Source organism: Osmerus mordax, chromosome 6, assembly GCF_038355195.1.
Source record: "Osmerus mordax isolate fOsmMor3 chromosome 6, fOsmMor3.pri, whole genome shotgun sequence".
Lineage (NCBI taxonomy): Eukaryota > Metazoa > Chordata > Actinopteri > Osmeriformes > Osmeridae > Osmerus > Osmerus mordax.
Window position 1 is genome coordinate 3,791,997 of NC_090055.1, and position 14,840 is coordinate 3,806,836.

Here is a 14,840-nt window from a genome sequence, read left to right on the forward strand (position 1 = left end):
ACTCCTGCAGGCTAATTGCAACAGCCAGTGTTCGCAGGTGCAACACTGATCCTCCTGTGAGAGGAACTGGAGCTTTATCTTGAAGAACCGTTGTGAGACTTGAGGGTGGGGAAAAAAACCGGGAGAAGGTTGCACCTTGCACAATGAGCGCAAATTTGTCGCAATCGCACAAATCCACATATGACTCCGTCGAATTTAAATTTGATGAGCAATTCTGAAGCGTCTTTGGAATCTTAAAAAGTGGATCCCACGACTTTACAATCATGCGAAATACTTGGTTGTCTCCACGGAGTTCGTTATTGGAATACTGGACAAAGGCTCTTCTAAGTCTTTTTTGGATTCAATACTCTTGCGGGATGCCCCATGTTATCCGAATAGGTAAGTCCTGGTAAATTGTATAGAAGTTCTAACATCAGTGACATTTTTCAAAGTTGCACCGTAATAATAAAGGAAAGGGTCGGCTGTGAGTGCGCAACAGCAGTTTTTGGACTAACGGTGGTAGCCTACGGACTCCTCTTTCAGCAATCTTTTTAAAATTTGTGCTTACTATTTCAGAGGATAGCCTAGATTGGACCACGTTATACAATATAAAATGGTATATAACATCGTACTTCTAGAAACAACAGGAATCGAATAACCTATTGCAGATCTGATAATACGGTTTGTTCAGAAAAAGTAATAGGCAATAAACTGGACATGACCCCTTAGGCGCACTTGTGTTGCGTATAGGCTACTACAAATAGGGTATGTCTGACATTCAAATCAAGTCAACCGTTTTATGTGTAAAAATTGAAAACGTGATTGTTTTATGTCATAAAAGGGTCGCATTTACTTTAGGTAGGCTAAATGTAAAGTATGCAGTTAGAATCTTAAAGTTTCTTAATCAGATCCACCTATAATTGTAATGGATGTCTTTTCCCGCTTCTTCGTTAAGGTTAAAAAGTAAAGCTCAGCACGTGATATTGTTATGGTATCAATACGTGGAAAATAAAGTGAGAATTTTCATTCGGAGACCGACGATGCGATGAAACGTGCTGCTTGGAGACCGAGCAGAATGAAAGATCAATACATTATTGTCTCGAGGCAAATCGTTTTTGACAAGTGGCCCTGTGCCGTGCAGGACAAATCCTCACAATGGTATTAACTGACATTAACATATCGCCATAAAGCTCCAGATAAACTGATGCATGAGGCCCTGGAAAAATAGTGCTGCTTCTTGGCACTTAAGATTGAGTAAACTGTTGTAAGCTACTTGATTTAAACTAATGGTAATTTTAGAATACGTTGTTTGCTATTGAGACGATGTTATTTCAGCTGTATGAATCACAATTAACCTTGGTGGACTCATGTCTTCAAAATAGTTCATTGTATAGCGCTGATATGTTTTATAAACATGTAAAATATTGATGTAAATTATAGCAGACCAGTGAATAAAATCTGGCTTCTTCAGGAATCACCAATCCGTTATGCAGGCTTCCCATGTTTGGGGATTGGACTGCTGCATTGTGAAGAGGGAACAAGACTGACAGTTGTGAAGACTTGTGATCTCTTTGTAATTTTATAGATGAATACAGTGCACTTTTGTTTTACTACAGCTCCACATGTAATGGTTTCATAAAATAGAATGTGACCTATTTTGGTTTTGAAATGCCACAGAGACAAATTTACCTTGAAATGTGCAACAGCAGCATTGTAGCTTTTCATCCAATGTTCTTTTTTTGTGGATGGATAGAGCAGGTGTGGCTGGATTTCTGTATTCTTGAGTCAGTCTTTTTTGACAACTGTCAAAAAGGGTCAGAAGGACATACAGTACAAGTGGATGTTGCTGTTCCTTGATGTCATGAAGGAAATGAAGAAGGACAATATCCCTTTTTTATGTCCTCTGTGGTTGCAGTATACAAGAACCTGTGTTGTGTGTGCTGCATCCACTTTGCTATCCGTGGGCAGCCAAATACTGTTTTGCTATTGTTCTTTTCCCAATCATAACTTTCATAGCAAGCTCATGGCAAACATGATACCTTGTTATAAAAGTGTGGAAGGTCTGTGAAAGTGTATGCGGATGTGTTGCCGCAAGTGTGTGTGTGTGTGTGGGTACTGTGTGTGTGTGTGTGTGTGTGCGTGTGTGCGTGCGTGTGCGTGGCTGTCTTCACTCCACTAGAGGGCTCCGTTCAGGCTTGTGCACCAAAGCCAACGAAACCTTTGCACCTGTTACCAGAGGTGATAACGCCACCATGTAACATAGCCATGCCGTTGTTATTGAAGTGAGTGGTATGGTAGGGGGCCGTGGGGTTGGGGTTACATTTACATTACATTTAGTCATTTAGCAGACGCTCTTAACCAGAGCGACTTACAGTAAGTACAGGGACATTCCCCCGAGGCAGGTAGGGTGAAGTGCCTTGCCCAAGGACACAACGTCATTTGGTTGGCATAGCCGGGAATCGAACTAGCAACCTTCTGATTACTAGCCCGATTCCCTCACCGCTCAGCCACCTGACTCCCTGTTCGGTTCTGCCTGTGTGTTGACTGCTCTTGGTTAGGTAGGTAAGCACCTCTCCAAGTACACCATATGGGTAATGGTGGCCAAACAAGTTGTGTTTGACGCCATTGATTTTAGTGCTTTTACAGTGCATCTCTCCACACTGAGACCAGATGGTCGATCAGACTCACTCTGTGAGCCTGTAGATGTCGAAAAGAAGAAAATACTATTTCTGGTCTCTTCTGTCTGTCTTTCTAACAGGACGGATCTCTCCTCTTCATTTTTTTTATCCAGCTTTTCCTTTTCAAACACGCCTAACTGTCTCATCTCGTCTTGGCGAGACATAAGTGGATAATGTGATGGCGCAGTGTGATAGGTGCAAGTTTTGGGTGGAATACTGTGATTGGTTGGGATTTTGCCTGTCTTCATTGAAGGTCCTGTAGGCACTAGTACACATGATCAAGTTATTTCTTTAATGCATGCAAGCCAGACCAGTAACATGCCAACTTGCATAATGTGATAGTTAATGTGGCATGGCTGCATCCAAAGACATAAGGTAAAGTAGCTGACAAAACACGGAGCGTTCAGGCATGTTTTAAAGAACCGTCGGTTGGTCTGTGTGAATGAAAAGTGTGCATATGTGAAATGCCAATGTGGATTTTAACTCCAGCAGGGAGAATTTGCCTCTGACATGAAAATGATTATTGCATCAATATCACATACAATTTCTGCCTGCAAATTCCATATTACCTTGAATTCCAGAAAATAACCAAATCTCTTTCATTTACGTTGGAAGCAAGGATTGATTAAACTAATTTATGGTCTCCTGTCTTCTTTATTTTTGAACTGGGTTATTCAGTGCCAGGCAGGGATTTATTGAATAATCAATTACTTTATCTAGCTAATACTTAAAGTACTTCATCATTGCCAGTTAATCAATCTCCCTCATGATATTGTGTCACTTTCGTTTCCTTAGCTCTATTTTTCCTCCTTGAAAGAGGTGCTCAAGGCGTTCTCATTTAGATAGTCACTCAGAATACTCTGGGACTTGACTTCATTTACCTTGAACTGAAATAGGATCACCGTTTTTTTGATAGCTGTTATTTCGTAAAGGTGAAATATAAGACCATTTCACACAGAAACATAACATAACACGTAGACTTATGGTGAGAGAAAATTTAACATTTAGGATAAGCCAATCCTTTATTAGAAGTTGACGGTCAGGCTTCGTTTTGAACGTCTAGGTCTTCTTGCATTGGTGTCTGTTTGACCACTTCGAAGCCTCACTTCGGTACCAGGAGCCACGCTCTTCATCCTTCAAACATGGCCGAGCCACTTCAGAGAGCTTTCTTTATCTACACCAGAAAATGTTGGTCATGTGATCAGCCCCTACAGCAGGCTGGGGGGAGAGAGAGAGAGCACACAAACTCTGCTTTCAAATTCTCTGAGATACTCCTCACTGTGGTTCATGTAAACTTGTCCTCTGAAATGACACTGGAGATATTTCAAGAGGCTGCGCAAAAGCTCATAACAGCACTTGGCATTCTATTTATAACCGTTGGGCCCGAGACTAACATGCAAGAGAATTTTGCCACAAAAGACAGGCAGTAGAAGAAAGACAGGGAAGAAGAAAGATGACAACTCGAGGTGCAACATCAAAAGTTGTATCAAAATTAAGATGGCCATCGGTTGCTGAGTGGAAATGAATATTTCATTTTCATGTTAATGTAATCTGTCCCTAGACAGAAGTGAGAGCGAGGAAGGAACTGTCCTGTTGGCGGAGTGAGGGCCAGGGAGTTGTTGCGGGGTGTATGAACAAAGGCTTTGAGAGGTCACAGAAGAATTGGATCCAGAGAGAAGTTCCTTTGATGTATGATTCAGTGGTCTCTATCTGCGAGTCAGTGGGCCGAAGGAAAGATTGAAGGAGAGGCAACACAACAGTTGTTTTACCTATGCCGACACACTACTCACCCACTTAGACGAATACAGTAGGAAATCACAGTAGCAGTATACAATTCGAAAATAGAAATACATCACACCCTTTTTATGCCTACCTGTCTCTCTGGTTGTCTCATACACTGTGCACTTGCACACATGCACATGCATTCACACACACAAAACCACTCTTCATAACACACTCCTTCAACTAGCATTCTCCTAAACATATGTCTGGTCTCACAGGGGCCCTTGTACGCAATCCAATTCCATCCAGTCTGTCAGCACACACGCGGTTCATCATTAGCTACAATATAGCTGATGAGCAACAGCAGATGTTCGTTTTGTTCTGCACAGGGCTCTGTCTTCAAGTGTACCTGTCCTCGCTTGTCACCAGGACTTACTGCTCACACTCAACAGGAAGGACCTTATCACTTGAGTCCTATTTCAGGCGCATCATATCCTATTATGATTCTCCATTTTGGTGAATTAGTACTCCAGAAGTATATCCACGTGCATTATTATTGCCAAAGTGTTACCTTGTTGTGCCAGAGCCATTTTTGTGATTTATCTGCATTCAGTGAGAGCACATTTTCCTCTCTCCCAGCTTTGGTTCAGTTCGATGACTTATAGTAATGATTGTTTAATGTAACTCAATGGAGACTAATGTAATGGATATCCAGACTAAAGCAATCTCACTGTGTGACACAGCAGCGCCCGCTAGTCTTCCCACACCAGATGGTGTTTTCATATCATACAACAAAGTGTGTGTGCTCCACAGCAAAAGGTCTGCAGCAAGCATATGCTCCTGATAACTGTTTAAACATATAAAAAGGAGATACCCGTATGTTAGCTTTTCCTTTGTGCTGTGCGTTCATCTAATTAAATTTAGAAGTTAGGAAGACTCCTTGGTCATTGGGTTTCAGCGTGATGAGAAGGAGGTGGACTTTTCCCATTGTGGCTTCATTCGTTCCGAGTGGTTTTATTTATTTCCCTCCAGAGAGATGTTTTGTGAAGAAATCAACAATATGCCGTTCTGACCCTTACTGGAGAGTGAAAGGCAGGTGAAACAGCAGTGCTGATAGAATCAGGCCACCATATTTGGACCATCCCAGCAGTCTCCTCCTGGGACTGAAATGTCATTATATCAGGACGTGTGCTTTTCCTGGATTTGACAGTGTTTTGATATTCATGAATGTCAATGTTGGCTTTTTTTTCCTTTTTTTCAGCCAATGTTTCCGTACCGAGGCACTGAATCAAATTTCATGCTCTAGCCATTTGTCTTTATTATGTGCCCTTGTCCTCTTCGTTTGACTCCCCCCCCCCCCCCCTTCCCTTCCCCAACTTCCTCTACTGGAAAAGTCAAAAACATTAAAACTATGAAAGACCAACCTTGATCATAAGACGTTTTCTTTGTGGCTCACGCTGCTTTGGAGCTTTACTTAGAACTATCATCTTGGCAAGAATGAGTCGGGCGTTTGCCACATTTCAGCACCAGGAGTAATTTAGTTCTGAATGATTTTCATCACATGCACATACAAACAGAAACACACTCACACCCTAGTGTACACACATAGATAACAAACACACATAAGTGTGCACACACCCGTGATTTCCACCTGAATGCGGTGAGTGACTGAGAGACAGTATAGCAAAGAAAAGGTTGGAAGACTCCTATTTAGTTTGTTAATTAGCTTGAACCTTTTGATCTCAATTTTAAAACCCGCCGCATTGCAATGCCGGCGTCTTTTGTGAATTGCTCCGAGCAAGATAAAGCGGGGCCTTTGTTCGGTCACCTTTCAAACAGCATGGCATTCATGGGAAACAGCTTCCCCTCCCTTCCGTTTACCTAAGAACATGTCCTTGTCCAGGCCCAGACTGAGCCTGGGTAAACTAGTGTTACTGCGGTCGTCCCTTGTTACACAGGCATTACAATGGAAAGACCTTCTCTTCCTTTTCTCCTTTTATAATAATCAGGATTTGACACGTAAGGTATGTGGCCTGCGCTGGTTTAAATCGTATTTAGCGGGGAACACAGTACAGAGGAGGTGGAGCAGTGTCCTGCTGCCCTTTTAATCGGGGCCTCATTGTTATGGGCGGTACTGCAAATGTCATGTCTGCTCATGTGAGTTCTGCCTGTATTGTGGTTCCATGACTGGAGGACGGTGTGTGTGTGTGTATATGCGTGTGTTTATGTAAATGTGTGTAGGGAGTCAGGTGGCCGAGCGGTGAGGGAAGCGGGCTAGTAATCCGAAGGTTGCCAGTTCGATTCCCGGCCGTGCCAACTGACGTTTTGTCCTTGGGCAAGGCACTTCACCCTATTTGCCTCGGGGAGAATGTCCCTGTACTTACTGTAAGTCGCTCTGGATAAGAGCGTCTGCTAAATGACTAAATGTAAATGTAATGTGTGCGCGTGTGTGTGTATGTATGTCAAATGTTTATGTAAATGTGTGTGTGTGTGTGCGTGCGCGTGTGTGTAGAGTGGAATTGGAGATGTGGGAAGCAGCTCCAGAATCGCTGCATCGGTTACTAATCAACGGTGAGCGAGCGTTTCAGAGAAACTCCACCTCCATTCTGCCCCCTGAAGAGAAGGAACAGATGAGACTAACCTCTCTGGGGCTCCAGTCACTGCAAATGAATGGCTATCACTAAAGAAACTGTGATCTCCTCTGCCAGATTCCGCCTTGCACCTTCTCCCCCCCCCCCAGAGGCAACAGCAACAACCAATAACAGAGTGTTAGAGATACCTCTGGAGCCTCTGTTCTTTCCTCCCTTCCTCCATTGACTGATAGCCGGGAGGTTGGACGCCACTGTCAATTTACTTAACACAATAAAAGCCTCCTCGATTCCACTAGTGCTCTGTGTGCAGACGCTCTAGAGCAGACCTTGGCCTAAGTGAATGCTATGCTGTTTTCTGTTTGCCGTGTCACTGTCTTACCATCCCCAGGGTGTATTGTGGTTAACCACAGAGACCGCTGGCCTGTGAATCATTTGAGGACAGGCTGTCTGCATCTGACCAGACAGAAGATAGATGGGACTCAAGATGGAAATTATCATTGACTGGGAGGGCCAGGCACAAAGGATAGTGTGCGGCTTGGGAGAAAAGCCACCATTCTGATAAGCTATTAGGGATGCATGTAGGAATTAGGTCCTGGAATGTGCTAGAAAAGAGGAATTGATTCCAGTTGTACTGTCCCCTAAGGTCTTTCACTTCAAATGTTCTTTTTGAAGTACTGTAAGAAAGTCTTGCCGGAGCTGGGATGGCAGTCATATTAACAGCAGGTCACGTGCCTGCTGGTGAGTGTTGTGATTGGCTGTGACACAATGTCAGGAACACTGCATGTGTTCGAAGGCTCCTCCCCCACTGCTCCTGAAGGACGTCGATTCTCTAAATCAATTTTCCATCAACAAGAGTTAATGAGAGAAGTTGACTCAAGTGTTTTTTCCCCTCCCTAATCCTGTTTTTCATTCTCAAGCCGTGAAATAATGACATGCCTTTTTTTTTGTTGAGAGTACAGTTTTGCTGTGTTTGAAAGTTGCCTTTATGTAAGACTATCATTGCATTCATAATGCATTGAATAAACTCTTACCAATGACCTATGAAAAGTAAAGGACTGCTGGTTAGTTCAGTAGCACCAAATAACCCCTTTCGTATCATCTTTTAAGATTTTATTCAACTGGACTTTACAACCATCGAGCACAAAGACAGCAATTAAACCGGGGGGGGGGGGGAGTCAGGTGGCAGAGCGGTTAGGGATGCGGGCTTGTAATCAGAAGGTTGCTGGTTTGATCCCCGGCTCTGCCAGATGACGTTGTGTCCTTGGGTAAGGCACTTCACCCTACTTGCCTCGGGGGAATGGCCCTGTACTTACTGTAAGACGCTCTGGATAAGAGCGTCTGCTAAATGACTAAATGTAAATGTAAACCAATAAATTAGGTAGCTAAAGGTTTTACTGCAAATTGCTCAAAACATAGAGTGTACTTGAGATGAAGATAATTGCATGAATAATACTCTATAATCAGGTAGTATTATTTGAATGGTTGACAGGACTCCATTGAAATTATTTTACAACCATGGCACATGAAATTATCAGCAATGCACTCTCTGTTCTAAAGTGAACATCGTTTTTTCTTTCAGCTCATGATTTTTAAAAAGCAGACCATGAAAGAGGGTTAATACTAATACATTTTTATTGTAATATAAGTACCAACTATTTACATTCCTTGCTCCAGTATTTGCTAGCACCTGTCCACAAGAGTCTTTTAGAATACACACTTCCAACAAAACTGTTATCTCCTCCCATCATTGCACTCAAAGACATCACCACCACCAAAGCGGAACTTAACATGTGGGACAGGAAAGCAGGATTTAGAAGTCTATTAGGGCAATAGGGAGGGCATCGCAGATGGGAAATAGCAATATTCGGAATGTCTGAAGCCATCTACTGCAAATGTCACACTAGGCTTAAAAACAAGAAAAATTCTCAGTTTGACAGTAAATAATGAACAGGCCTTTTGCTTTTTAGACACCGATGGGTCTGAGGTTTGGTTTGTGAAATACAGCTGCCAGGGTATTTTTTTATAAAACAACTTAAACAGCGAACGATTGTGAATAGACATTTGCATTGCAGTGATTGAATACAAGCAATCAATTTGTGAGGCATTTTTAGCTTGTGGCAATTTGAGTTTTATGTTTATGACTCAAGTTATACAGTATATGTCCAACAGAGATTAGACCAAAACTTTAATAATTGGCCTTTCTGGATGCAGCAGTAGCACTTTGTACAGCTTCTTTGCTTTGTCAAAATGTGTGTATGAATATGGAAAGGAGTAAATACCTTGAATGGGCCTAGGTCTCTTACTGAAGAAACGCATGGAGACAAAGAAAACCAAACCTTGGTAATGTCACTTAAATACTTCAAATAAGTGGGTATTTTCGGTTTACATATGTGCTCAGTGCAAGGCTCAAAGAAGGAACTAGGTGAGAAATATTCAAAACACGTCCACAGTTGGTTGCTGTCAGACTGGTTAGTCTGACTCATGCTCAATGGGCAGAAATTGGACAGATTTAAACAGATGAGGATGACAGGAAAAGAGGGAAGAACTACACTTTTTCTCCAACTCATGGTCTTTTGAAGGCCAGGGGACTATCATCTGGATTGTGAGCTGGATTTCCAGCCATTAATGAGGGCTGGCACAAGCTGTGCCTGTAGATCAGAGCCTGCACGTTTTACGTCAATATTCAAAGCAAGCTGTGGGGAATGAGCTACTGTGTAGATGACAGGGCCAGCACGGTGTGTGTGCTGGTGTATGTATATGTGTGTGTGTTTGTGTTGCAAGCTCAGAGTGGAGCCTATTAGAGAAGGAATCTTCTCCAGCCACTGTCAAACTTTAAAAGAGGAACAGGAAAGGATATTATCTCCAATTATGGGTTTTGGCATAACTGTGAAGGCTGAGCTCTGTCAAACTGTCGGTATGTCACACTTTTGTTCATTTATTAATTCATTTATCTTGCGTCTCTGACACGACATGGATGATAGAAAGAGGGTCCCTCTCCTCTACATCCCACCCCCCCCCCCCCCCCTACCACTCACCTCGTCTTCCTTTCACATCTTGTGAGGCGAAACAACTGATCGTTTAAACTCCTTGTCCCTTTCAAGGGAAACTAGATGCTTTTGTTTGGGATTCTTTCTCTATTTCTTTGCTTGTCATTCTTGTAATGCCATATTGTTCGGCATGCACCTGTTGGAGTAATTAACGCTGTAGTTATCCTTGTATGGACTCAATCACAATGGGTTTTCCCCTCCAATATCTGTCCCTTGACCCAACCCCCCTCCTCTTTCTCGTGGTAGTGCTCTTGTTTCCATTTTCTAGCTGGTCTTTAGGCCCTTTTGCCCATTCAATCTTCTGATTCTGATTCCAATCCATTCAATCTCACAGTGGAACTGAAAGGACTTCAATAGAGCCCTCAGGGTATCCCTGCTTCCTCAGTTTGCTGCTGGGAAGTGATCAGAAACCAATATGATAGGCCTATTATACTCTTGAGTACCTTAATGGGATCATCTTTTGAAGATGGACCCTAATGAAAACCTTCCCATTGGTCTTAAGGAGGACGGGTCGGTGACACTTTTGACACTGGGGTCAACTGACGCACCAACAATGGGGAGACTCTTTACCAATCCAATAACTTATCGCCATTTGTTCTGCTTTTTCTCTGCACTTTTGATTGCACCACCAAATCCTTGCTTGCCCGCCCCCCCCCCCCCTTCCTCTCTCTGTACACCTTGATTTGTACAAGTTGATGGCAGGAAAAACAGCACATGGAAATGGGGCCGGTGATTGCCTCCTCCCCGTGCTTGCTGGGTTGATGGAGGGTTTGAGTGATCTCTCCCTGCAGACGGAGCCCCTCCTTGGGGGTTGATTAGCTGTGGAGCCCTGGCGCTCCACACTGACACGCTGGCTGAACAGCCCTGGCTCAGGCTGTCAGGGACCCAGTGATTGCAGGGTTCTTCAAAATCACTCTCTGGTTCTGCCTCAACCAACAGGCCTACTGTAATATGCTATCAGGTGAGAGAGTGCACAGCCCATGACTTTCCCCATTTCCTATGAGTATGTAGATCTGAAAGGAGTCATACTCTTGAGATGGTGAAGGGATGATTAGGCTGTCAGTCAGATGGTTCCAGGGGGGGAGTGGTTTCCTCAAATGTATCGAGGGATGACTACCATAGAACTCGCAAAAGAGCACCGTGCAGTACTATTATTGGCAAATATATCCCTCTGCCAACGGAAACTAGTGCCCCATGTGAGCCTGAATACACATCACAACTCCCTGGTTGATTTGGAAGAAATATTTGACGATTATTTCTTTAAAAGACATTGTTCAGAACAATGTAATTCCAAATTATGTTTTGGCAGAGAAGGGAATGAATTATTTTCTCCCGGTTGGGTATCTGAAGTTGAGCAGTAGATGTCAAAGAAGGCCGTCTCTCTATCCCCCTGTCGCTTGTGCCAGCAGCCGAAAATGGGACTTTTTTAATGACTTTCTTAGCAAGGCAATCCTAATAGAATGTCTGTAATGGCCTTCACAATAATTTCTTCTGGAGACATGATTGAAAGAAGAGAACTGAAAGTGCTAGCTCCGGTTATTGCTTCTTATGTTGCTCATTTATATGAACTGTGGAAGAGACTCCATTCGATCCAATGCATTTTTTTCATTCCACTTCTGGAATTTTCTCCTCATCATTTGTGACAGTTTCTATTCATTTCAGTGACGGCTGTTGTTACACTGATACACCCATAATGCACTGTATTCCAGGAATAGGGCACCCCTTTGTGGTTCAGCTGGATTACGATAGATCCAAAGCAATGGCCATACGTATTGTACAGCATAGCCTTACTTTACATTGTGAATTAGACTTACCTGAATCACAATACTTATTAGCACACAAGCACACGGACCAAGCTAAAAACAGAGCCTACCGTCTTCGGTGCAGTTCACACACACTGGTACTGAGGGGTTTCTGGTTGGCAGAACTTGGCACACCAGCACTGCTGCCCTGTTGTCTATTCTTCTGCCCCAAGTCCTGAACCCAGCAGGCCAGCCTCAGCCACCCACAATCTCAGGCTTGTCGACCCATCAGATAGCTGGGCAGACCTCCAGTCAGTCTGCCCAGCATCTACCTTCACTCCCCCTTGACAGGACACACAGGATGACACCATCCTGCTGTGGCTCCCAGAATCCTCTGCTGCCTCCTACCAATAATGCCGCTTGCACAGACCTGGGGTGAGATTTCTGTTGTAAAAAAGACGACCTGATTTCGGTGAATTACTGTGCCCCCGTTGTTGATGTGTGCAATTGCATTTAACTGGCTGCCAGCTTTTATGTTATTTTTCTTCAAAGTCAGGGTGACTGTGGCCAAAGGCTCATTCATGTCCAGTCTCTTTATTCCGAAAATATAGTGCCTCTGCGCTGTCAAGCTGTAAATAAAATCACATACTGTACTATCTAAGCCTTCTGCTTGTTTGTAGCAGCATTAATTTCGTTTTTGCTTATCCCAATTGAAAAAGTTCCGAGCACCGAGTTTACCTCGAGTTGTTCTTACCTCTCTCTCACCACCTCGCCCTACAATTTAAAATACATTTTCAAACCCTGTGTTTTGTTTACCCGGCTACGTTGCCAGTCATTTCACCTCATCCCCTAGTGCATAGCTCTTTCTGTAGGTTTACAGTCATAACAATCATTCTGTGGAAAACCTGCTCTTTCTCTGGTCTTCCTAGGAGAAAGATTATAGTGTCACACTTGAGAGGAAAAAGGCCACGTTATTCCTGTGTTGATGAAAGACTTACGGTGCTTGAGGATAACAGTATTCCATGATCATATTATTCCATGCCTCATTTGCATAAGAAGTGGAAGGCTGTAGCAGATGAGTGGCTTGTAGTAACATTATACATTTGTTCAGCAAAGAATGGGTAAAAGTTGTTAACTCGGCAGGAACGGGAAGCCTGAGAGATAATATTGGCTTAGTCCTTAGGTTCCTGAAGAGTACCGTATCAGAGGGGACTGACGTGACACATGTTAACATATTCACTAAAGTACTTTAGTGAATATCTACATATGTACGGTGTTTTGTCATAATTTAGAAGCTAAGCTGTGGATTTATGGGTTATGGCATAGACAGTTTGTGTGTTTTCTCTGTTTATTATAAACATTATTGCTTTTGTTTCCGAGTGCTTGACTGCATGCATATTTGAAAACTCGTCAATTGTGAATGGTAGAAGTCCATACCCTAGATTTGACCATTCAGTTAACTGAAATTCTTCCTGAGGCCTTGTGTATTCCTGGGTTATTTCTGCAGGAGCAATGGTGAAAGGCAATACACCCTTTTGTTAATCAAACTCAAGGGCAGCAGAGCACTGAACATAAAATCATAACAAATCCAATAAGATGTAGTACCTCTCCAACCTGTGGATGTAAAATGTGCTGGTAAGACTCTAAGCCTCTAGAGAGATCCCTGCTACAATAAGAACATGTTTTACTAACTAAGAGTTAGTTTTTGCGAAGCCTTTTGTTTTATGTTTCCTGAAACGATTACAGGATTATGTTCGGACCCTTGCTGTCCTAATTATCAAGGATAAGCCAAATGACTCCAGAGCAACCACCAGCAATTTCTTAGCTTCGTTATTAACACGTCCATATACTGTGTGCATGTACAAACTGCCGCCCCACAACTCCTGTTATTGTCTCCCTGCAGGTGACCAAACACTGGGAGCTAATCAAAATAAACCGTATAATTTTGTTGACAAGTTAACAGTATGTGCCAATATGGTTGTGAGCATGCATGTTCAGGAACCCTGGTTATCATTGCACGGTTTGAGCCAGTATTTCGATGTGAAGAACACCCCCCATCCACGTGGGAGACAGCGGGGTGGTAGTCGACATGTGAACATTATGATTAACATGTCCAGGGGCTGCTGGAACTGCAATTAAGCTGTGGGTCCATTTAAGGTCAAGGAGAAATAAGCCTGGCTCCTTTTCTGCCCTCTGTGTGGAATAGGAACATTCTTCCCAGTGCCATGGTTACAGACTTCTAGTGTTTTAAAACATTTAGTAAAGTCTCAACCAGAGCCATTAATGTAATAGTCCTAAAGGATGATATTCATTTTAAGATGCAGGACGGTGAATGCACTTTTGGTTAGCCAATCCCCCTCTACATACACACAAACGCACCACACACACATACGCACACACATTCCAAACACCCCCTCTTGGCAAAGGCCCCCCCCCTTCATAATTTTCTTGTCCAGCAAAGCTGACAGCCTAATATGAGGGCAAGCACAGTGTAAACAGTGGGCAGATTTCAGATGTATCACTGTAATGGGGTAATTACTGGGCAGTGGGGGACTGCAAAAGGGCTCTAACCAATACCATGGCTCTGCAAAGAGGTCAACCTCTTAGAAGATAAAAAGGAATGTCCAAATATGGTCTTTAATTTTTAATCACCTACCCCTATTGCCCTCAATTTTGTTAAGAGTGTAGTAACCATCGGGTATATTTTCTTGAGTTTTCTTTCTATTGGAAACCAGGCGCGGAGGAATCAAAGACTGCCAGACCGTTCACAGTTGCGGCCGCTGTATTGAAAACGAATTATTAGATTTAATGGCATGTTGGGGAGAGAAAAGCAATGAATAAATAAGAGGTTATACAGTAGCGGAATTCAAATCAGTCTCAGATTCAATTTGTAGACAGAATAGTAATCGGGAGGCCGGAGAGAGGAGGCAGAGAGCAGTGTGTGACACTCTACCCGGAAGCGTCCCACCGTGCTAATTCATGTTTCATGCTCTGCAAATGCAGGCCAAGCCTATATTTTCTCCCTAAACCCTCCACCATAACTCCTCTATTAGACTTCCCTTTTTCAGTGTTTTTCAAAGG

General features: G+C 43.1%; 1 protein-coding gene across 1 annotated transcript in view; it reads left to right on the top strand.

The window, feature by feature from the left end:
* The first annotated feature begins 263 nt into the window (after positions 1–263).
* grik3 (glutamate ionotropic receptor kainate type subunit 3) overlaps positions 264–14,840 on the top strand; it is a 61,869-nt gene continuing 47,292 nt past the window's right edge. The window contains exon 1 of the mRNA XM_067237157.1: positions 264–378. Within this exon, the coding sequence (XP_067093258.1) occupies positions 264–378 (115 nt within the window). The remainder of the gene's footprint in view (positions 379–14,840) is intronic.